The following is a 22,630-nucleotide window of genomic DNA, read 5'->3' as shown; positions in this document are numbered from 1 at the left end:
CTATAGATCCCCCCAACCCCCCCCAACACACACACATGGTGATTTTGGAAAACGCAGCGGTGGGATTCCTCGCTGTAGAATATCCAATAAAATACATTTCAACAAATCAGTGCGCTCTGTAAAATCTGTTTCGTGACCCCCGAGTCTTTTCCGAGCCGGCTGCCTTGGCCTAACGCTGACATATCGAAATTTATAGTCCGAGATTTTAAGACCGAGCTTGTCTGCATTTTTTTGGCTTTTTTCCCCCCTCTAACAAACACAAACATCAAAATAAGGTGGTTTCAAAGAAAAGCGCCATAGCATATCGTAAACTCATTAGGTCCAGACGTCTAGCCATCTCAATGGTTTTATTATACCGCGGTTCTTCCTGTTTTAAAAGAATTATAGGTATCTTCTCGACAATGGATGGGAAGCAATGCAACACCTTTTCCTGGCACTACATGGGCTGGCTTTTCTCTAGGTTTTTTCCTTCTTTTTTTTTTTTTTTTTTTTTTTTTTTTTTTTTTTTTTTTTTTTTTTTTTTTTTTTTTAAGAGAGAGGTAAAAACCATGAAACACCAGGTCTCTGCTCTCCCCTTAATCTTGAATTAACCGAGCCGCTCGTAAATATTTACGGGTCCTTCATTTTAATGGTTGCTCTTTAAACAAAGCATTTTTTACAATGAACTTCATCTCAATTATCTCGATAAAGCCGTGGGTGTTTATAAATGTTGGAGGCACGGGACGTGCTGCGAAACGAGCTTTCGCCAACAAAGCCCGAGTAGAGCGCACAGATTAGAAACGGCCACCAAAAAAAAAAAAAAAAAAAAAAAAAAAAAAAGAATAAAAAGGATAAAAGATTTGCGAGAATAACATCGTTTGCTTCGTTGGCTCGGCAGCAGCGATGCGGGTATGTTCCCTAAACGATCCCAAGAGATGCCCGTGGAAGCCGCGGACCGCCCGCGCATACAGCGGCGAAGCAGCGGGCCGCCCCCCCCTCCCAAGCCCGGTCCGGTGCCCCCCAAGCGGCCGCAGCCCCGGCCGTGGGGGTCTCGTCGCGGCGCTGGGACGCACAGAGCTCCGCTCTCGTTCGGTCACGACAGCCTTTATTGTGTTAGAACGGACACAGATACAGCAGGTCGGCAGTTAGGGACGTGGGGTGCGCACAGCATTTACCGGGCCGGGGCTCGGGAAACGTGAGGCCTATTGCAAATGGCTTCGAGTCGGAGACGACCTCCTAACAGTGCACTAAGGGGTGTGGGGCGGGGGGGCATCCCGTGGCCTCGCGGTGGCATCTATTGCAAAAATTTAGACCTAGAAAGCAGAGGTTGGGGCGAGATTTCCTCTCAATGAATCGCGGACGACGCAGCGCTGCCGTCGACTGAAGCCACTGTGATTTAATATAGAGTTTGTTATCGTTATTATAATTACTTGCTTTACCTTTATTTTGGCAAATGAGCTACCTAACTACATCACTTGTAAGAGACATGTCGAACACTTAACATCAGCTAAAGTCCCCGAAGCTAACGTGCACTCACAACACCACCGACCGAACGGCCTGGGGGGGGAGGAGGGGGGGGAAGCGACTCTGCAAACACGTCGGCGAGCAAGACAACATTTCCCCAAATACCTGACACAGACCACGTTTCACTTCTACCTAAAAAAGACCGGATTGATTTAACGATCCTGGGGCGGGGGCGCGGGGGGGGGGTGGGGTGGGCTGGGGGGGAGGAGAGACGCACGCGGGGCCGAGGGGGCAGGGGAAGCATAAAACCCGACCGAACCGAAAATAAAAATACAAATAAAAAAATACAGCCCCAACCTCAGCCCCAGAGCAGCGTTCCCCGGCCGCATTCCCACCCCGGCGTTAGTCTCCTTTATTGCCTTTCTCCTTGTTCATCTTTTTCATTTTCATCCGTCTGTTTTGAAACCAGATTTTGACCTGTCTCTCGGTGAGATTTAGAATCCTAGCTACTTCGTAGCGGCGGTCGCGGGTGAGGTACATGTTAAAGAGAAACTCCTTCTCCAGTTCCAGAGTTTGATACTTAGTGTAAGGACAACGCTTTTTCCTCGTTGAACGAGCGTGGATCCAGTTTGCCGCGGGGTTATCTGGAAGAAGGGAGGCACAGGGGGGAAGGGATGGGGGAGCGGGGGGGGTTTGTGGGGGGGGGAGAAAGGTCGTTAAATTAATTTAACGAAGGATGGACTGTTTTCACAACTTCGGGAGAATTATCATAAAAGCCTTAATGCCCCGGTCTGTTTACTGTACAAATGATGTCTTGATGGTAGGTGGTTATGTGGAGTCTTTTATGGGTGCTTGTTGCTGCTCGCGCTGGGGTAGGCGTCTAGACGTTTTTATAGGTTAGTAAAACTATCAGTTTTGCACATTCGAGCCTTACAGGTTTCGGCAATAAATCAAAAGGGCAATTTCTTTCTTTCTTCCTTTCTTTCCCTCGCTCCCTCTCTCCCTGCCGCTCTTCCCCTCTCGCTCCCCTTCCCCACTTACTTGGGTCAAGTTGCTGCTGCTTCTCCTCCTTCGGCTCTCCGCCGGGGCCGGGGCTGTGGCTGCAGGCTGCGGGCTCCTTGGCGCTGCCGGCGGCCGCCTTCTCTCGGGGCTCCGGCAGGAAAGCGCCGCACGTGTATTCGGGCACGGCGATCCCCTGGGACTCTCGGGACGAGGAGCACTCAGTCCTTTTGGAGGAGGAGGAGGAGGAGGAGGAAGAAGAGGAGGCGGCTGCTCCCGTCTCCGGCTTTATCCCGTAGTGGCGCCCGGCGGAGGAGCCCGAGCCCGAGCCCGAGCCCGAGCCCGAGCCGGACGCGGAGCCGGAGCCGCCGCCTCCGCCGCCGCCGCCGCCCGGGAAGCCCGGGAAGGGCTCGATCCAGGAGCGCACGTAGCGGCCGGCGTCGGCTGCCCCTAAGTGGGGCTGGTGCATGTAGGGGTGGTAGATCCCGGTCATGGCCGCGGGCGGCTGCGGGTGAACCGTGGACCAAGAGGTGGAGAACACGGTGGATTTTGGTGCAAAGCTACAGGAGGAAAAATCGGAATTCTCTGCCACACCTGATGGCCTGGAGGTCGCACTGTGACCCCCCTGGACGAATCTACTCCCGTAAACTTCTTCGCTTTCATGGCCTATGAGAGAATCGACATAATAGTTACTTATGGTGCCACTAGACGACATTTTAGGCTCCCCTCTTACTCATATAAAAGGTTACACTGTTAACTGTATATGATACCCTCCCTGAGAACAATCGTAGTATTTTGCAGACTGCAACCCTCAACCATTGGTTGCGGAGCCCACGTGATCATATTTACCAATACTGCGAGTAAATCAATCCGCTAAACTGGGGCTGCTGTGATTAAAAAAAAAAAAAAAAAAAAAAAAAGAAAAGAAATCATCATCAACAGCAGCACCGCACCGCGCGGAGCACCAGGACCGCTCCGGGGCCGCCAGCTCCGCACCGCCCGCCCCGCACCGCCCGGTGCCCGATGCCCCCTCCGAGCCCACCCTGCCCGCTCCCTGCCCGTGCCCTTCCCGGGGCGCGCCGGGCGTGGCCGCGCCGGCAGCCCACGGCCGCGGACTATTTCTTCACCTCCTCCGAGTGATTTCTGCCATTCATTTCTTAATCAATGAGAGGCAGGGTGTTTAAATACATCCAACAGCCTTGGCTTGCTAATCACACTCCGAGCTGCCGAGGAAACCCGCTGGGAAGGGGGGATTCTTGCCTGTAAAAACAAACCGTCGCAAGCTGGGACTGTAACGACTTCTCATAAAACAGGAAAATGTTACAGTAAAAGCACATTGCGGCACTTCCATATTTCAGAGCGTGTGCGGGTGTTATTATCCGTCCCCGTCCCCCCGTCCCACCTCCCCCCTCCCCCCGGCAGAAAGTTTCCATGGGAAGGATTCGCGTTTTGAAAGAGATGCCCATTGTGTTGTTTTAAAACAGGTGGAAGACCTCTGTAATGATTTTATGCCTTTCAATAAAAATTTTATGAGGTGTATTTGATTATAGATTAATGTGTCCCTAATAAAATGGACGGATGGAAACAGCAAAACCCGCGTCTCCGAGCACGACCGACGTGTGGCCGAGCGCACGCTGCCGAGCGGGGCCGCGCCGCTGCCCGGGGGCTGAGGGGAGCGGACTGGAGGGGCTGCAGGGGCTGCAGGGGCTGCAGGGGCTGTAGGGGCCCTCGCCCTCCGTCCTCCTCCCTCCGCCCGGCCCCTGCTCCGCCGCCGCCGAGGTCAGGGGGACTCAGGCCGGCCCGCGCTGCCACGTTCAATGCCTACGGGGGATTTTCGGCCGCGCCGCTTTTTCTGCCTCCTCTCCCCGGCCCGAGACCGCTATCCTTCCTTCCCCAGAGCCTGTTTAGTGCGGACAAGCAGATTACCCGCGCCGTGCTGCGCCTTTCTGCTCCTCCGAGAGAGGGAAGGTGCTGTGTCGGAATCTGGAGAAAACGCACACAGTTAGAGTGGAGCCCGCAGCTCGGCCCGCTGAGGACACAAACAACAGCACTGCGAAAACACTTCCTACTCGCGGGCCGGTATGAGGAAGGGACCGAAATTCCTGTTTATTTCATGATTTATTACTCTCCTAGTTGTTTTTTTTTTTCTTCCTTCCTCCCCCGTTCTTTCCTTCCTTCCATTCTTTCTTTCTTTTTCTTTTATTATTATTATCTTTTCCATTTTCTCCTTTCATTTTTACTGTTCGGCTTCACCCATCTCACTCTCGCCTTCCCTCTGCATTTCAGACTCCTCTGCTACTCTTCTGGCAGTGGGCACATGGCGGGGAGGCCCTGCTGCACACGTATGGATTGGTACGGGCTGGGGTGAACCTCTTTGCTGTGTACGTGGAACACTCGGTGTAGAGCCAGGGGATGAGTTCCCACTGCTGAACTAACTCCTCGGGTCTCGGGTGATGCAGCGAGCACCTCTAGAAGGGGAGTGATTGGGGGGGGGGGAGGAGGAAGAAAAAAAAAGAAGGTTCAAACGCACCCAACGTTGGAAGAGATGGGCTCTGAGCAACGCTTTGTTGTTTGTTTTCGAGGCGGGAGCAAGAGCAACGTACCTATGTGCTCCCGCAGCTCCGAAACGGTGCTGCTCTGGGTCGGGAAACACGAGGAAGCATCGCTTGGATCCGACAGCCGAGAGCGGGGAGCAGAGCCACGGGGCGGGCAGGGCCGGTGGCACCGGGTCAGGGTCGTGGGCACTGCCTTTCGTTTCTCCACGTAGACACCGCGCAGGGAAGGAATGGGCGTTGGTGGGCAGAGAGCGGCCGTGGGGGGAGGCACGCAACTCTCCAGCACTGAGCGAAGGTGAACGCGTGCCCACGGATTTGCACTTCAGCTCGGAGTCACGTTCATTTGCAAGCCGCTCCGCTTGCGCTGCCGCTCGCTCCCACCGCGCCCTTCCCCGGCCGCCAGCAGCCCCTGCCCGGATTTTTCAGCCGCGCACGGAAAGGGTTAAGAGTCGTGAAGTTCACGATCTGGTTGTGCGCCGCTAACGCGGAATTGCGTGGAAGAAAACGGGCTCCGAGCACGCCGAGATGATGCAGGGCCACAGAAGGGCTGGGGAGGGCGGCTGCTGCGCTGCCGGGAGCTGCGCTGCTCGGAAGAGCCCAGCTTTCCCAGTTGTAGGGGACATTTCTCCGTGCAGCGCCTTCTGAAGGCCCACGGGCTGGCCGGGGAGCCCGCTCCTTACCGTTCGGTCGTGCCAGCTCCGTTTTTGGCACGATGGGCTTTTTCTTTTAAGCAAGTAAAGACACGAAATCAGGGTCTACACATTGTAAGCACTCAGCGACTGTTATTTTTTAAATCAACATCCGAACGTCAAATAAAATGACACACATATTGCTGACAGCTCGTAGTAGAAAGATTTTTTATCACTTACCATTTATGAGTTGATTGGATGAGGATGTCCAGTTTAGGTCATAATATTTTACAACTTTTTTTGTCTTTTTTTCTTTTTTTTTTTCCTCTCTCTTTACATTTCCCCCCCCTTTTCCTTTTTGTTTTGTTTTGTCTCCTCACTCTGATTGTCAGACTGCGAACATCACAACATTTTATCAATCCATCATTTGTTTACAGGCACAACTAGAAATGATCGGGGTTTACATCATTTCCCGCCCCAGTCTCCTCCCCACCCCTATGAAAAAAAAAGGTGGGGGGGAAGGAAAAAAAAAAAGAAAGAAAAAAGAAAGAATAGAAAACAAAGAAAAAGGGGGAAAAGAAAGAACGAAGCCCAGGCAGGGACACACAAAGAGCAGAACGTGGAGAAGGAGCACCAGGCCCAGGAGCTGCTGGCGAGGAAGGCTCAGGAAACCAACCTACATCCGCAATGGGAACGTCTGTAGAAAACCAAAGGGACCACAGTAGTTTACAGAGTTTATTGCATTATACATGCGAACAGAACATGCACAAGAAGGACATATTGCTGCTGAACGACTACTATTCCACATATGCACCACGAGAAAATGTCTACAATGGAGAAGAATGAAAGATTCCATTTTACGAAGGACGACCTCTAAGTTCATTTGCGAGGATAGTTACATTATGATGTGCTTCTCTTTCCCCCCGCCCCCAAATTTTCCCCCCCCTTTTTCTTAAAGTATTGAATGTACTCCAAACGTTATGGCCCGTGTAACAGCCCCACATAAATACCATTTTGTTAGTAAAAACATGAAAAAAGTCACATTGCTTGGATGTTCGACAGTTCCAATAAGTTAAGACCAAATGATAATATTCAATAATAGTTACCCTGCATTACGATGAGAACAAAAATAAATTACACGTGCTAGTTTTTATATATACTCGTCATAGTAATACATATTCACTTGCAGCGCTAAAAGAAGGACGAAGAGTCACATTCTACCAGAAAATAAAAGGAAAAGGACGGTTCTGCCAGAGTCTCTCCCACACGTGGCACCGGCGGTGCCGTGCCCACTGCTCGCTGTTGCCACCCCCGGGAACGCCTTAGGAGAAGGTCAGATTAGCGGTCAGTTCTCGGATTCGGTTCTCCCTGCTCATCTTCTTGAGCTTCATTCTGCGGTTTTGAAACCAAATCTTGACCTGCCTGTCAGTGAGGTTTACGCTCTTACTGATCTCTAGGCGGCGCTCTCGGGTGAGATACATATTGAATAAGAACTCTTTCTCTAATTCCAGTGTTTGGTGTTTAGTATAAGGGCACCTCTTCTTTCTGCCACTCTTTGCAGTTAGCCAATTGCTCGTTGGAGTATCAGACTTGATTTCCTCTATCAAAATCAAAGAAGAAGAAGAAAATAAAAATAAAAATGAACACCCCTCCGGCTGTAAGCGCGTACCCTTGGCCATGACCCCTCCGCAGCGTCTGGCAGCCATGGCGGATGTGCGCGGAGCTGCTGCGCGGGGCGCTGCGGACGGGGGCAGCGGCTGTGGCCGCATCCCTCTCGGCCCTTCCCAGCTCCGAGCCGTGGCCGTGCGGGGCCGGGCTCACCCTGCCCGCAGCGCGGCCCCAAGCCCGGTCCGGCCCGGCCCCCGCCCGCTGCGTACCCAAATGCCCCTCTGCAAAACGCCCCAGCCACGAGCCTGGGGCTGCAACCCACGGCCGGCTGAGCCGTACAAGCACACCTAGGAGCAGACACAGGCATTTTCCCAGCCCCAAACATACACGTGAAATTAACACCCTCCGCCTTGCGGGTTTTTGTTGTTGTTGTTGGGTTTCTTTTTACCCTCCATTTTCCATTTAGATTCTATTTTTTTCCCTCTCTTTTTCCCACCAGAAAGGGATCCGTCCCACATCAACCTAGACCTGGATTGGCAACTATAATTCATAAAAAAGAGTATCTCCATGCACACGTAGGGTAAAAATCGACCTGAAGGATGCAAAGCACATTTTTATCAGACAAATTTTCCCGTTTTTTGATTCCTCGCCACACGCAGTTCATAGCGGAGGCTCCTGCTCTCTTTTAAAGGGAAAATAAAAACAGAGAAGCACCACCTTTACCTTTCACGCGCAATTCAAAATAACGCTGCGCTTTTTGGAGCCAAACCCAAGGTTCTCCCAAGCACCAAAGCCGCACAGGGCACGCTCTGCTCACACAGGCAGCGGGGCTGCTGCTTTCATTGTGCGTTTGTTCCCAACTTCCCCCAGCCTGGAAGCACCTATTCCTCACCTATTTTAACAGCATCGTAATTAACTTTAAACGCAATCAAACCGCAGCCGGCCTCGGTGGCGAAAATCAGCGCAATATTACGAGAGGAAAGTTGCGCTGCTCGTATTTTACAACCTCCAGAGCTGCTTTTTTAAAGGAATTTGGCCGGTTTGGGCTGCTGCAGCGCACTAAAGGAGCACACGGAGCTACCCCGCACCGCAGAGAAGGGCTGCATGCACAAGGGAGGCACGGCTCAAAGCAAACCTTCGGACCCTTTTGTGTGGCGTTTTTCGCCTGCCAAAATCTTCGCAGACGCAGCACCTGCAGCCCCACACTCCTCCCCGTGCAGTGGGGTGGCTGCGGGCTCGTCAGGGCAGCGGAGAGCTGCGTGGCGCCGGATCTCGGCAAGGCACGGCTCAAGCTCGGTAATACAGACCTTTAGTCTCCTTCTCCTGGACCTCGGGGCTGGACACGGAGCCTTCGGGCAGGCAGCTCCTCTCGTCTTGCAACGTGGACTTGGGCTCGGGACTTTCCACTTGAGAGACTTTAGCCGCTCCGTCCTGGCCGTTCGGGTTTTCATTCATTTTCTTTTCCATCTGAAGTTGAGACGATAGCTGCGGTTTGGAGCTGCCGCGAGGGTTTAACTGTAACATTACGGTTGAACTCGTTTCAGGGCTATTATTGTACTCTTGGGTTTTCCCAGTGGCGTAGGTCTGGCTCAGTCTAAAATATCCTGGGACGGGAACCTCGGGGTTCTCAATGGGGCATGATTCAGACACCAGCCTCTGGTAGGAAGGGACGTCTGAAGAAATGAGTTTGGTTCTCTTATCGGAATACATGCAGCAATTGCTTTCTTCTTTAATATTTGTAGTGAAGGAACAAGTGGGGACCTGCTGTGTAACAGGTTGCTCTATTCGACAAGATCTGTTCGGATCTGTCCAACTGTCTACTTGAGGTATATAAGGATGTACATTCATACCCATATTTTGGTGATTAACTTCTCTTTTAGCCAGAGACGGTAGGAGTCCACAGGTTTGCATCCCATAAGTCCCAATGTCTGTGCTAGGTGGCATATACATGCTGGCGCTGTTGGAGTAGAAACTGTCACTCCTGCACGCACTGATGAGAGAATCTACTAAAAAAGTATTAGCGGCAGGAGAGCTGTTGGGAAAGGACATTTTGGGGAGGAATTTGAGGAAGAGAGATTGTGTCCTTTGTAGGCTGACATCTCTAGGAAAACATTCCCGTGTAATTGCGGATGCCTCCGCGCGACCACATGACAGCCGGGCCAATGGCAGCGCCCGCCGCCCCGCGCCCCGCCGCCCCGCCGCTGACGCTCCCCGCCGCGCCGCCCCGCCGCGCCCCGCCGCGGTCAACAGCGACCCCTAGGCCGCCGCCGAGGCACCGCACCGCGCCCGGCCCCGCTCTGCGGCACCGCCACGGGCCCCGCCAGCGGCCCCGCTCCGCTCCGAGCCGCCCCGCTCCGAGCCGCGCCGAGCCGAGCCGAGCCGAGCCGAGCGGGGCCGGCCCTGCCGCGTATGGCAGCAGCACGGCTCGGCTCGGCGCGGCCCGGAGCGCAGCGGCCATCGTGCCTCCCCTCGCCGTGGCAGCATCGCTTCCTGACAAGTGCGAGGTACAAAAGGTTGCTGAATTTATTAATGCGTATTAAGAAGAATCAGGGGCGATCAATAAAATCCTCATCTACATTCTTGGGCGACTTGGTAATTTTCTTGCTTCTGGAGCTTTTTAAAGAGTTATACCCTCTGTTGCCACACACGGGAAGATATTTTATTAGCAAATCAATCGAGACTTTGTAAAGGATAAGATTAATAGTTAAGATTTAGCATAATGGCGTTCGCGTTATGAATTATTGAAAATTATACTATTGATTTTTTTCCTCGCTGCTCACCGAGAAGGTCAATTTTTGTTTTAACACAAATCGTCAAATATTAAAAGCCATACTTTTGTCAGAAGTTGGGCTTTATAGTTGCAATGCATTCCTCGAATTATTTCACGACGCCTCGTGAAAAAGAAAATAAAAATGAATGTGTTTTCTCTTGCCCTGGAAACTGAAAGCACCACAGAGATCATCCCCCTTCTGCATTGCTGCAGCCAGAAGCACGGAGCGCCAGGCGCTCACTGCCACCGCTCCAGCAACTTTTTCCTTTCCTTTCTTGCTTCGTTTTATTTTATTTTGGGGAGGAACGATCGATGCAGATGGAATATAGAAAAATGATGGTAGAAATTCGAGGGGTAACGCTGAGTGCCCGCATGGCAAGTGAGATTTCCGCATCTCAGCGCTCTCAGCGCGTTTTATTGTTTTTTTTTCCCCCCGCTCCAAACCCATATTTACACCCGAACCTGTTACATTTTAAACAGTGATGGCACCAACTCCTTTTTTCACTCTTTTTTCCTTTTCTTTCCTTTCTCTCCCCTTTCTTTTCTTCCTCACTCCTCTTTATTTCACTCCCCCACTCCATTTTATTTACTCCCTTCTTTCTTTCTTCCTTCTTTCCCCCCCTTTATTTAATCTGTTCCCATCCATGGGCCGAGGCCGGGGACCCCCCCGCGGTGAACTTGTTGGTGTTTCCCGTGCCGGACGCACGGGCCGCTGTGGGCCCTCTCCGCCCGCAGAACCCCGCCGGCCCCACAGCGCAGCTGCACGGGGAAGGATTTTAAAATCCCTATCCGCGCCCTTCGCCCAGCTCCAAACACGCGTTTTCCAGCAGCGTGGGCTCCACTTTTCCCTGGTTTCCTGGCGCTCGGCCGCTGTGCGCTCTCCCGCACACTTTGCGTGGCTGGAAACAATAACCCCATTTAAAATTTCGCTGTGGCAATGAGACAGACCCTTTTAAAACCTTATCGCAGCTGTTCAAATACAACATCATTGTCAGGTTAAGAGGCAGCGCCTTTTATAGCTGCCGTCCCCGGCTCCTGTGTTGCCGCAGTTTAAACATTACCTTCCTCGATCCGCCGCCTCCCTGCTCGGCGCTGCCCCGCAGCCCTCCGCCACCTCGCTCCGAGCGGGGAAGGGGCAGCTCCCGGCTCGGCGCATTTAAGATCACGATCAGAGCCATTGCTAAGATTTGGCCGAGCCGGGGGAGAGCTGCGGAGGAGCCTCGGAGCGCCGCGTCCCCCCCTCGCTTTCTAGCAATTTCCTCTTCTCCAACAACAGCCCGGACGACCCACAGAGTTTAAAGCCACCAAATACTATTTTCCTCGATGCGGTTTAAGCCTTGACTGTGACATTTAATCGGGAATTTTATGCCCATCAAACGGCTCTTTCGTAATCTTTATTTACTCTTTCGGAGGAAAAAAAAAAAAAAAAAGGAAAGAGAAAAAGGGGGTCCCAGAAACACCCCAGCCGCGGGCAGAGCGCGGAGGGCCGCGGAGAGCTGCGCAGCAGCGGAGGCACAGGCGGCCCTGGCTGTCCCCCCCCCGGCAGTGGTGAGCCGGCCCTCGGCCGCCTCTTAGACGGGAGGGCTCTTTGATTTTTGTAATTGAAGATATGAATTTCTTCCGTGCCACCGCACGGAAAGCGAGATGATGGCCGTGATGATCGTGATTTAAATTTCGTATTCAGGGCCTCCAAACAGCTCCGAAAGGACCCTTCGCCCATGATAAATCACGAGGGGGGTCTGAGAAACGGGCAGCGACTTTTTATTGAAAATGAACAGAAGGAAAGTTTAAGTTTGATGTAAATAGAAGTTGAATAAACATGCGAGAGCCACTGGGGAGCTGGAGACTTAGGCTCTGGGCATTTAATGTCACTATTGTTTTAAATCATATTAAAATGGAATCAAGTAATTAACATTAATAAATAAATCAATATCATGCAATAAATGAGATATACAGTCTACATTAATATAAAGGTTTTGCTCTCAGAGCCCCATATTTTTCCGTATGAGGGAAGGGAGGAAAAAAAAAAAAAGAAAAAAAAAAAGACCCCAACCAATGGCTCCATGCAGATGTAAATTACTGTTTGTAATAAAGCATAGGTGGACATTACAGATTTCTCCTCTAGCAAATGTCAGGGCTAAAACCCGGAGGTTACCAGACGTGCCGGTGGGCTTTCATTTCACCGCCTTATCTTCCTAAACCTTATTACTCGTGATATGATGTTTTTCTCGACCGTGCTGACGATTCCCATCGTTACAATTTGCCGTGTTTGTGTCTCATTATGGGGGGGGGGATGGGATGGGAGAGGCTGGATATTTCGCAGATGCCTTCAGTAACAAAGGTATTGCGAGAAATATCTGCCTTTAAAAATAGGCTGGAGCCCAGGAAGCTTTTAGTCAAATTGCTTTCATTTACTCGATTCCAGCATTTTATTTAGGGCGTCTTTAAACTCGAAGGCTGTATATTTTATACAAGGCGGGGAGATCGAAGAATAGCTTTTATTTAAAAGAAAAAAAAATAATAATACATATTTTGGCTCCAGTGTTGTGACCTTGCTGCTTTTAATAACGCAACTGTCACGCTGCCCACAGCTCCGTGTGCCATGTTTTCATAGAAAGAGTCGGCGACTCGGCCGGGGGCTCGGATTCCCCGAATGATTTTGACCGCGGGTGGGGGGCAGGAACGCCCTGATGGCACTACGCCTTTTCCTAAACACAACACCTTATAAAATAAACAAAATTCCTCGCCGCCCATCGCTTCAGAGGTGCTATTTCTGCTGTGGGGAGCGCACGGCAGCACCCACTCTACTGCAGCTTCGTCCTCAGCCTCAGCCTCCCCCTGTCGTGTTCCCATATTTCCGCGCAGGGGCACAGCCGTATCCTTACAGGACTTTGGCGTGCAGACCGGTCGGCGATCCGGCCGCAGCCCGGCACGTTTGACTTTCGGCAGACTGCTGCCGAATCTGAGGTTCAATCAGCAAAGAGGCAAATGCCCTTCTCGCCCTCCTGAAGGGACAAGCTCAAAGGCGTTCGGAAATAGCTCCCAGCCTTTTCTTTCTAAAGGAATAAAGCGCAGAAACGAGGAGGGGAGGAGGGGGTGGAGGGGGGGAAGAAGGATAGAAGGATACAAGAGATGATAGACTCTGACAGAACCGTCACGTTAACAAGCTGAATAAAAAAAAGGGGAACAAAGTGGCTTTTCCGTATTCAAGGTTGTGGTGGTTGCTTTTTTTTTTAATTAACAACACACCCGGCTCCAATCAGCCGTTCACATCCTCTGAGAGCGGCCGCGCTAATTGTGAGGGGCTGAAGCTTCACGTAGGAGCCCCGAAGGCTCTGGGGTCGGTGCGGGCTCTCCCAAGAAGCCCCGAATGCCAGGAAAACAAACGGGAAAACTTTGGTGAATGATCCCCTCTCGAAATAGGTATCTCCGCCAAGAGCAGAGGGGTTCCTACGGGCTCTGGGCTGGGCTCAAAGGGGCTCTCGTGGCGCCAGGGACCCGAGGATCTGAGGCTGCACAATGCCGCTTTATCGCAGACGGAAAGGCTATTTCTAGGAAACTGTTAACAATGAACTTCTAAAAAAAAGAAAAAAAAAAAAAAACACACAAAAAAAACCCACAACCAAACATCAACAACGAAAAGCCGCCCCCAAACCCAGCGGACGGAATGCCAACAAATGCTTTCACGGGATGTGGGGCTCTGGCAGCGTGGAACGCGGCTGAGGCGGCAGAAATAGATTTCGGTGAATCCCGCAGCTGAGCAGAGAGAAGAGGAGCCCTTTTCTGGGGGAGACTGTGAGCAAAAGTGCGCACTGGAGGACAAAAAGACAGAGCACAGAACAGCAAAACGGAACGCGCTCGGTCGCTGGAGAAAGCCCAGGGAAATCATAAGCTCCGCTTTAATTTTCTAATCTCTAGTTTCATTTTAATAGATCTCCGTAGTGTTGTTAAGGAGAGGGATTGCAATCAGCAGAGCCTTGCAAGGTGATGTTCGGATATTAAAAACGTCTTCTTTCGCTTTAGTCTCTGTCTGTCTATAAAAAAAATAAGCGCTCTCAGCACCTCACGTTAAAGCCGCGTTTAAATAAAACGCGTTTTTAAAATTAGGCTTTCTGTATCGAAACGTTTATTTAAGAGAAGCCTTCAGTAAAAAACGAAAGATAAACAGTGGCAGCGCCTGGGATTTATATTACTTTTGTTCTATCCGCATTGAGGCCGTCCTGAAGGGAGTAAATAGGTTTTCGTTCTAGGGAACGAATTCTGAATATCGTTGGTTGTTTCTTTCTTTCTTTCTTTTTTTCCCCCCCTTAAAATTATGGGATTTTTTTTAAAGCTCGGTTGCGTTATAAAAGATTACGAGCACCAAAATTTCTTTTAAATTGGCATATTTCTCGAGCACGTCACGGTTACGGGTTATTTGTTTAATAAATCTTTTTGATGCTTTATTTTCTCATTTGGAAGGCCCTGAAATCTTCTCGTTACTTATATATTAGATGTTTTATTAGCGGTGGAATTATTATTAGGAGGAAATATACCGGAGCACGAGGACGGCGCAGTGCAGCAGCGATGCGCCCTCGTGTGGCTCCGGGTGGAGGAGCAGCCGCCTCCCTCCCGGCCGCTCCATTCGCTGTCGGTCACGGCTTTCTCCCTTTCTTTTTAAATAGAAACCTAAAGCTGCTATAATTGAGCATTTATGCAAGATTAATGCCGGGGTGGTTAAGTTTCCGCGGCCCTCTTTTGCGGTGTGGGAGCTTTTTAAAGGGATCGGAATCCCCTAAGACGGACGCTTAGAGCACTGCGGGGAAAGGAAAGCGAACGCCCTGCTCTCGCCCTGTGGATTGGGACTCGGGAGAGACGCGAGAACACTGCTGGAAGGTCGGGAGGAATGAAATCCGCGCCTCTCCGAGCGCTCCTAATTAATGGGCTTTGTGGGGAACGAGCAGCCGGGGGAAAAACTGCTGAAATCGCACCCTTCTCACTACATTGCCAAGCGCTTCTTGCCGCCTCCGCGTTTTATCCGGAGCGACAAAAGCAGTATTTCTTTCTTTAGGATTATTTTCTTTAAAAGAATAAAAAAAGAAGATGATAGTCGGAGAATTGCCGGGCCCGGCAGGGGAAGGGAGGGAGCCGGCAGGGCTGTGCGCACCGCAGAGCTGCTGCCATCGGCCGGGCGGGAGCTGAGCGTTGCGGGGCGCTGCCATGGCCGCGTGTGTGGGGCGTGAGGGTGAGCGAGAGAGAGGGAGACAGAGAGAGGGTGGGTGGTGGTGGAAAATAACAGAGGAACCTTAAGGCGCCTAATTATTCAGAAAGGTTAAAGGTGATGACCTTGACATTTTGGAAGTTCAAAGGCATACACTTATGTTTTTCTTGCTAAGGGGTTTTTTTTTTAATTTTTCCTTCTTAGCCGCGCCTCCCTCCGCTTCCATCTCTCCAGTTGTTTTTCAATATTAGGGCTGTTCCTGACTCATTTGCGCACTTTTGCCTTCCGCGAACACGAGCGTAGCGAGAGACACTCTGTCCTATTCAAAAAAAGCCAAATTCTTTTCTCACTCCTTGCCTTTATTGCACACTGCGGAAATCTCTTTTTCACCCACCAGAAGGTGTATAATATAACCCAATTAAGCTGTTTAGAACCTCGGCTTTTATGGTGTTGTCTAGACAGTTCAAGGTTTCGCAAACAGCCCAGCCGGGTCACGCCGCACAAAGCGGGGGAACCTCCGCCGGCCCCCGCGCAGCCCCGCGGCTCCGAGACCCACCCCTCCGCTCCGCACGTTTTTCCTCCCCACGAGCGCTGGCGCTTTATAGCTCCCTGTTGTCTCAGCCGCTCGGAGCCCTCGCTCTGCCTCAGCCTGCGCTGCAAGTAAACACTCATTGGTGTTGGGGGTTCGGGGCTTACCGGGGGCCTGACCAGTTAAAAGCCCTTTTCGTTGTTTATAGTAACGGCTCCAGCCGCAGGGATGGGCTGCAGGCAGCCTCGCTTGCTCTGCCTCGCACTGGGGAGGGAGCAGCTCGCTTAGGAGGATCTACAAAGGCAGAGCCAGAGAGCTGAGCTATTATTTATTTAAAACGCATTTAGAGTAATCCTTCTTGGCTCCCTCCCGTCATTATTTAACTGAACTTGGCTCTAACCCGGGATCCTTCGGAGATGGAAATCCATACAGTGCACGGAAGTTATAACCTTAACTTTACTAGAAACCATTTATTCACATGAAAAAGACAGTGGCCCATGCTTTTGGATGACAATAGAAACATATATATATATATATTTTATATATAGCGAACGTACATTTACCATCTCTTAAATAAACCGCATTCACTTAAAGGGAGGGAAGTGTTACCCTAACTCAAAAAGCAACAACATAGCTCCCCCCCCCCCCCCCCCCGAACTCAATGAATTGTAAGCAAAAACTACCAGACACACTGCAGGTCCATTGCTGGTTCTGTGGGAGAGGAAAAAAAACAAAGCACCTTTGGCGACAACCACTGGAGAATAGACAGCTGGATTTACTCTGGGTTCCCTTAGCAGGAATCTGCTCCGCCAAGCCCCGAAATCTCCAGTGGCCATTCAGCGTGTGGAGCTGCGCATGGAAATGAAACTTTGAGTTCCGCAGGGCGGCTGTGTCATGTAAACCCATTCACTTTGCATTCGGATGGCAGGTCAGGCTGACCGAGGGATTCTTTTTTTTTTCTTCTTTCTTCCTTTTCTCTCTCTCTCGATTATTAGATTTGTTTTGCCTTTCCTTTTTCTTTCCTTTTTTTTTTTTTTCTTTCTTTTTTTTTCTTTATCTTTTTCTTTCTCTCTCTCTCTCTTTTTTTTTTTTTTTTTTTTCCTCCTCAAAACAAGGGATTTCCAGTGAAGTATTGGAGTCGATCTCTGTTCAGTTTCTTTTCTTTCATCCTTCGATTCTGGAACCAGATTTTAACTTGTCGGTCAGTGAGGTTGAGCATTCTGGACAACTGCAGTCTTTTCTCTTTGTTTATGTACACGTTGAAGAAAAACTCCCGTTCCAGTTCTCTTATCTGATATTTGGTATAGGGACACCTCTTTTTTCTCGATCGCTGAGGAACTGCTGAAATTAAAGAGAGAAAATGCTGATTTATGCAGAATACGACCCGGCTCGGCTGGGAACAGCTCAGACTTTGCCCGTGTCCCCCCGCCCGGGGAAGCGGCCCTCCAGCAGCTCCGAAAATACTCCCCGGGCTTTTGCTCTCCGGTGGACGTAGGAAAAGAAAACTAATAATAAAAATAAAAAATAATTAAAAAAGAGAAAATATTTCCCAACTTCTCCTTAAAAGAGAGCACTTCGAGCGCTGCGGAGAGATATTTAAATGGGCTGGAAATATTCCAAGTTTCTCCAAGCCCTCTCGCCCCCACCCCCGCTCAAACAAACGAAGAGCTCAGCCTGCAGCGCGGAGGCAGCTCCGAGCCCTACCTGTGAGATCTCGTCGTCCGCCCCCCGCCAAATCAACAATTTAATAACAATTAATATCCTCTTCCGAGAATACCTTAAGCCCACCTAAATTGGTTTCCTATCGTAAACACGCTTTACAACGGTGAAGGAAATCTTATAGGATATATAAAATCCTTTGGATGCTTATAAAATGGCACATAAAATGCGGCTTGACAAAGTGTCGGCCTTGTACTCTTGCCCCCGCGTCACCGCCGGTACCTACCTGAACTGTTGCTCTTCTCTGCAACAGCCTCACCGGGAGGGGAAGCGGCGCCGCTCGCCGTTGTCACTTTCTTCTCCTGGCCGGAAGGTGCCTTGCTGCAGGCGCTGTGTTGGGGCTTCAGCTCGCCCTTGTCCGCGTCCCCCTCGCCCTCGGAGTGCTGCTGGTACTGGGGCGCGGGGGCCGGCTCGTAGAACTGGTCGAAGCCCTGCGGCAGGATCCCGTTCCTCCCCACCGAGCTGTAGAAGTTGGAGGCGGCGGGGGACGCTCCGTGGTGGCCGCACACGGGGTCCGTTTTGAATAACATTTCCGTCCTCCTGTTCGCGGGCTGCAGAAAGTCTCTGTGCATCACCTCTTCAGCTGAGTAATAGGGAGCGTAACTGCCCCTGTACTGCCATTTGCTGCGCTCTAATCCGTATTCCCTGAATGCCACTTCGCGCACAGGTTGGACATGAGGTAAATTAGAAGAATAAGGAAAAGTCATTTGACAGGAAGACGATTGCGACAAAAAAGAGGGTTTCGTCGAGAAGTCTGAGGGCGAGACGTAATAAGCGCACCCTGGCAGATACATATTGGATGCGCCGTGACTGCAATCGTCAAACTCGGTCATGTCTTCCTTTTTGCGATTGCGAGCGACCGGGAGGCTTCAATGCATTGAACGAGATCCATCTATTGCACAAGAGGCTTTGGACAGGATCAACTAAGAAAAAATCCCCACCGTGTGCTGACGTGCAATTCATCTTGATTGATTCTAGTGGTAATTATGTCACGTGACGCAATGTAGAAATGTCCTTATATCTATATCGGCCCCTCGGAACGGCTCCCGAGATCTCTCCAAAGAGCCCTGGCGGCACGGAGAGATGAGCGGGCGGCCCCTCTCGCCTTTTCCCCTCCTTCTCCGGAGGCCGAGCGGTGCCCGAGGTGCTGCGGGCGTTCACCTGGGGCCGCGCCGCCCTGCCCGCCGCCCGCCCGCAGCCACCGCCGGGTGCGGGGCTCCGCGGCGCGGCCCCCCCCGCATCGCAGCCGCCCGCCCGGGAGCCTCCGTCGGGGAAGGCGACCTCCGGGCCGCGGTGCGGGCTCCGAGCCGGGCACCGGGCCTCTGTAACGTGATCGCTGCTCGTTAGCGGGAGCGGCTCTGCCGGTGGCGGCCGCCGGGTGCTGTTCACGCGGCGCGGCCGAGTCCCATTCACGCGCTCTGAGGTCCGAGCGGATCTGCCCGCCCGGCTCCGGCACTCCGAGGCTGGCACCCAAATCCGTCCCGAAATTGCGATCCCCGAGGGTCTCGTGTTCCCTCGCTCGAGCCCGAGCACCGAGAGCTTGTGCGAGGGCGCCGTGGGCGAGCTGCAAGGGGAAAGATGCAAAGAGAACATCTCTCAGCAGCTGGTCTCGGGAAGGGGAGACACTTTGGGGCTCCTCTGGCAAGAGAAGGGCCGGGGCAGGGGAAGAAGCCCACGAGCACGCTTTCCTTGGAAGCGAAGCCGCGCACAAAGTGACCTCTGTTCGTGCCTCCAACTCCCACCAAGCGTTCACTTTCATTGGAAGGGAAGAACGGGGCTGGAAGCGGGCGGCACGCACAGAGCCCGCAGCCCTGCCCTGCCCTGCCCTGCCCTGCCTTCGAGGGCTCCCTTCTACCCATATTCTCTTTCTCCTTGAAATATTATTTCAAATAGATGAACACAAACCGGGTCACAAGGACTAAAAAGGGAACAGAATAAACAATACGCGCCAGCAACAGCCCCCGGTGCTCGAACAGCTCCTCATTCCAGCAACGTTTGCCAGCTCTCTATGGGAATGCCTTTTTCCATCACCGCAAAGCATAGCCACAGCATATGCCATACGCCGCTCTACAAACCAACCTGCAATCCGCCCGAGCTCTCGGGCCCGTCAGGGTCTCTCCGCGCCACCCGAACACCTCCGGGCGTTCCGTGCAGCCCCCCAGGCCCCGAGCTGCTCCCCAGAGGCAGTCGCCACCCAAGCGGGGAGGCAGGGACCGGCCCGCAGCACCGAGGCACGCAGAGAAAGCCCTCGGCTCTGAGGTGAACGGGCTCTGCCAGCCTCAGCCCCGCGCTGCGGACAGGTCCGGGTGGAGATCCTCAGCCCGGCCCCACAACCAGACCCCTCATCCAGAGCCTCAACCTGCCCCAGCTCGCCTCCGCGGCCACTCCGATCCTGTTCCTCCAAAACGGGCGAGGGCTGCGCAGGGGCTTCTGCAGCACTGTCCCTGGCCCTTCCGAAACCGAGAGACCCGAATCCAGCTGATCAGATGGAGCTCATCCTTTTTTTCTCTCTCTTTCTACCCCCTATACAGTATTGTAGTGTTGCCCTGACACCTCGCTTTCAGACCACCTCACACGCCACAAATGGCTGCCAGCAAAGATCCACTCGCTATCACCAGTTATCACCAGAAACCAAGACACAAAGCCACCATTTCCTCCCTTTACCAGGGAAGTCCAAGCCTTCTCAATTTTGCCACAACACACGAACAACCTCCCAAAAACGATGCCTGGTCAGCTAAAATGGCTCCTGCGTCCCTCACCGCAGCACCGGGCAGGGACCCTCTGGGTCGTGCCCCAGGGCTATGAGCCCTGTCTCAGGGCTCACAGCAGGGTTGATTCTGGGACCCTCAGAAAGGTAGTTTTCTTCACCGCTCAGACAACAGATTGAGCCTCAGCCAGAATCCCGAACCTTGTTTTCGATGCAGCGAGCCCAGCATCAACTAAATGTTGGCGCAGGAGCCAACCGGTTTCAACTAATTCAAGTTCAAAGACATGGCGACGATTTGTTAATACGAAAACAGACCTTGTAGGAAACAGTCCCTTCAAAAGCGATCCGATTCGGGAGCGGGAGCCCGGTGCTGCAGCAGAAGCCCCTCCATAATAGGGCAGAGCCAGGGGTCCCCACCCGCAGGAGCCTCCACCCGGGGGTCGGTCCCCAGCCCAGCTCCGAGCACCGCATCCCTCTGTTGTTCGCCTCGCTCCCGTTACATCGCGTCGCAACACAGGCGCTCATCGCGTCCTCAGCCAGGCGCGTACTTACCGTTAGGCGTCTTGAAACATCTGCAACCGTTGCGTGGGATCACCAAGGGTTCAGCTCCGAGTGGCATTTCCAAAAGCCCTCCGTGGCACTGCGGGCGCCCCGCAGACCGTGCGGGCGCGGAGGTGCGGGCGCGGCTGGCGGAGATGCGGCTCTCCGTGCCACCCAAGATAAGACACTAACTTGACCTTAACTTTGTTATGGCGCCCCTAGTATCTGGAGAACGTGAACAGACACTGTCTGGCAGCTCTCGTAAAAACCGACTGGAGAAGAGATTCTGAGTCATTTCATTTATTGCCACTACAGTTCTGCAAGAAAGCTTTTCCTCCCTGCCAAACTTTAATTATTTATGCTCTTTTAGGAAGCACAAAGGCATCCAGAGCCATTTCCAACGAGCCGAGTTGCGTTCGCAGCCTTATCAAACGCTCAGCCCCCCTCGGAAGGGCTTTATCTCGTTGGGGCTGCGGTCGGAATGCGGAGATGGTGATGTAGGAGTCAATAAAGGCACCGCCGCCCGCCGCGGGGGGAAGTGGGCACGGGCGCAGCCGATGGGTGCCCACCGCCACCCCGGACCGCGGCACAACGCGGGGGTGCGGCTGCGGCACCCGCACCGCCCAACCCAGGCTCGGGGGGACTCGCCGCAGCTCCTGCACTCACCCCCGGGGCCGCGCCCGCGAGCGGGCACGCGTGTGCTCACATGTGCCCGGGGTGCGCGCACCGGGCGAGTGCGTGCCCTGCCACACCGTGTGTGCGTGCGTGTCTGTGTGTGCGTGTGTGTGAGTGCCTCCCCCAGTGCCCCCAACCACTGTCGTCGCCCGCAGCTTCAGATGAGCAGCCGGAACCTGCCCTGTGCGCACGTCTGTGTGCACCATTTTGTCCTGCAGATGCGTGCTGCCTGCGTGTGCCCGCTGATGCTCAGATATGTGCAAGGCGTGCACAGACACGCACAGACACACGTAATGCACGGAGTTCTGCAGCACGCAGCCTTTCAGACCCCATCTCCCTGCTTTGTAACCTATTTCTCCTTCCGAGGGCGGCTCTGGCTGGCAGTACGCGTTCAGCTGTCGTCGTGGATCGGATGCGTTTAGTGAACAATCCATGGCACTTCCCATCTTTCCATCCAAGTCCTCTTCGGCTTTCACATCACAAATCGGGTAAAGGCTACGGCTGTACCGGTGTAGGTTAGAACGGAGAAGGGCGGCACAAAGACTCCGTTTCTCAAGGGCCTTAGTAGTATTCCAGAAGGAATAAATAAAAGCTCTTTAGCCATTTTTCGCCTTTCTCCCGGCTCGTATCGCTGGGGTCGCTTCCAGTTTTCTTAATTAGAGGACCGCTGCCGAGGGAAGAGCATCCCACAGCCCGCATTGCGCCAGGGCTGCGCGCCCCGAGGGCTCCTGAGGACGCGGGCAGCGCTGCCCTCCGGCCCCGCTAAGCTCTGCCCGCAGCGAGGTGGGCTCTGACCCCTCTGGGAGGCGAGAATGGCGCCTCCAGGTCGGGCTGCGGCTCCTTCTCCCTTCCGACACACCCGGGCGGTACTTTGGGGCTGCGGGAAGCTCTCGGAAGATGGCTGCTGCGCTGCCCTCAGCGCGGATATGTCTCCTTTATGAAATAATGAGTTTATGGCTTCTTTGTGCCGCGCCTTGTGATTGTGTAGTCTTGTTGCGTAAGCTCCAAACAACCACATTTGAGCTCGCTTTATACACCAGAAAATAGCGCAGGCTCAGCCAGTGTAATTATTATTACTACTGGGAGAGGCAGCCCAAGGTTTCGCGTGTGGAAACGCCTCTTCATTAGAAACAGATATGCGTGGAAAGTGCAGCCAAAACGCGTTTTAATCCGGAGCTGTATTTCCGTGAGGTATTTTCCAGCTCTGTAATCTCAGCCTGGGCACTCCCGCACTCGCGGCCCTGTGGCAGCACGGA

At 52.7% G+C, this 22,630-nt stretch overlaps 4 protein-coding genes across 8 annotated transcripts; all 4 read right to left on the bottom strand.

Moving 5' to 3' along the window:
• Positions 1 to 1,067: 1,067 nt before the first annotated feature.
• On the bottom strand, positions 1,068 to 22,326 carry HOXD9 (homeobox D9). 4 transcript variants are annotated; one of them, XM_085553330.1, is made up of 4 exons: positions 5,867 to 5,999; positions 3,570 to 3,702; positions 2,485 to 3,108; positions 1,068 to 2,087 (listed from the first exon to the last, which is right to left on the bottom strand). In XM_085553330.1, exons 3-4 carry the CDS (start codon positions 2,933 to 2,935, stop codon positions 1,846 to 1,848), a joined length of 693 nt encoding a protein of 230 aa, XP_085409456.1. In that variant the 5' UTR covers positions 2,936 to 3,108; positions 3,570 to 3,702; positions 5,867 to 5,999; the 3' UTR covers positions 1,068 to 1,845. The 4 variants fall into 4 exon arrangements, with proteins under 4 accessions (XP_085409456.1, XP_085409454.1, XP_085409453.1 ...); XM_085553328.1 differs by lacking the exon at positions 5,867 to 5,999 and adding an exon at positions 4,369 to 4,508; XM_085553327.1 differs by lacking the exons at positions 3,570 to 3,702; positions 5,867 to 5,999 and adding an exon at positions 20,712 to 22,326.
• Positions 6,348 to 9,337, bottom strand: HOXD10 (homeobox D10). The gene is made up of 2 exons (XM_015868457.3): positions 8,542 to 9,337; positions 6,348 to 7,226 (listed from the first exon to the last, which is right to left on the bottom strand). The coding sequence occupies exons 1-2, from the start codon at positions 9,281 to 9,283 to the stop codon at positions 6,949 to 6,951; spliced, it is 1,020 nt and encodes a 339-aa protein (XP_015723943.1). The 5' UTR covers positions 9,284 to 9,337; the 3' UTR covers positions 6,348 to 6,948.
• On the bottom strand, positions 10,621 to 18,285 carry HOXD11 (homeobox D11). Of its 2 annotated transcripts, none has more exons than XM_015868389.3 (2): positions 17,679 to 18,285; positions 10,621 to 17,074 (listed from the first exon to the last, which is right to left on the bottom strand). In XM_015868389.3, the coding sequence occupies exons 1-2, from the start codon at positions 18,283 to 18,285 to the stop codon at positions 16,839 to 16,841; spliced, it is 843 nt and encodes a 280-aa protein (XP_015723875.1). In that variant the 3' UTR covers positions 10,621 to 16,838. The 2 variants fall into 2 exon arrangements, with proteins under 2 accessions (XP_015723875.1, XP_015723876.1); XM_015868390.3 differs by having other exon boundaries at positions 10,621 to 17,071.
• LOC146760103 (uncharacterized) lies at positions 18,474 to 20,684 on the bottom strand. The gene is made up of 3 exons (XM_085553791.1): positions 20,465 to 20,684; positions 19,532 to 19,767; positions 18,474 to 19,016 (listed from the first exon to the last, which is right to left on the bottom strand). The coding sequence occupies exons 1-3, from the start codon at positions 20,682 to 20,684 to the stop codon at positions 18,474 to 18,476; spliced, it is 999 nt and encodes a 332-aa protein (XP_085409917.1).
• Positions 22,327 to 22,630: the final 304 nt, after the last annotated feature.

The sequence above is a fragment of the Coturnix japonica genome, chromosome 7, assembly GCF_054131305.1.
Source record: "Coturnix japonica strain WE chromosome 7, WE-NBRP24, whole genome shotgun sequence".
NCBI classification, from domain to species: domain Eukaryota; kingdom Metazoa; phylum Chordata; class Aves; order Galliformes; family Phasianidae; genus Coturnix; species Coturnix japonica.
Note: the sequence above shows the minus strand (reverse complement) of the source record. Positions and strands in the feature narration are given on the sequence as shown.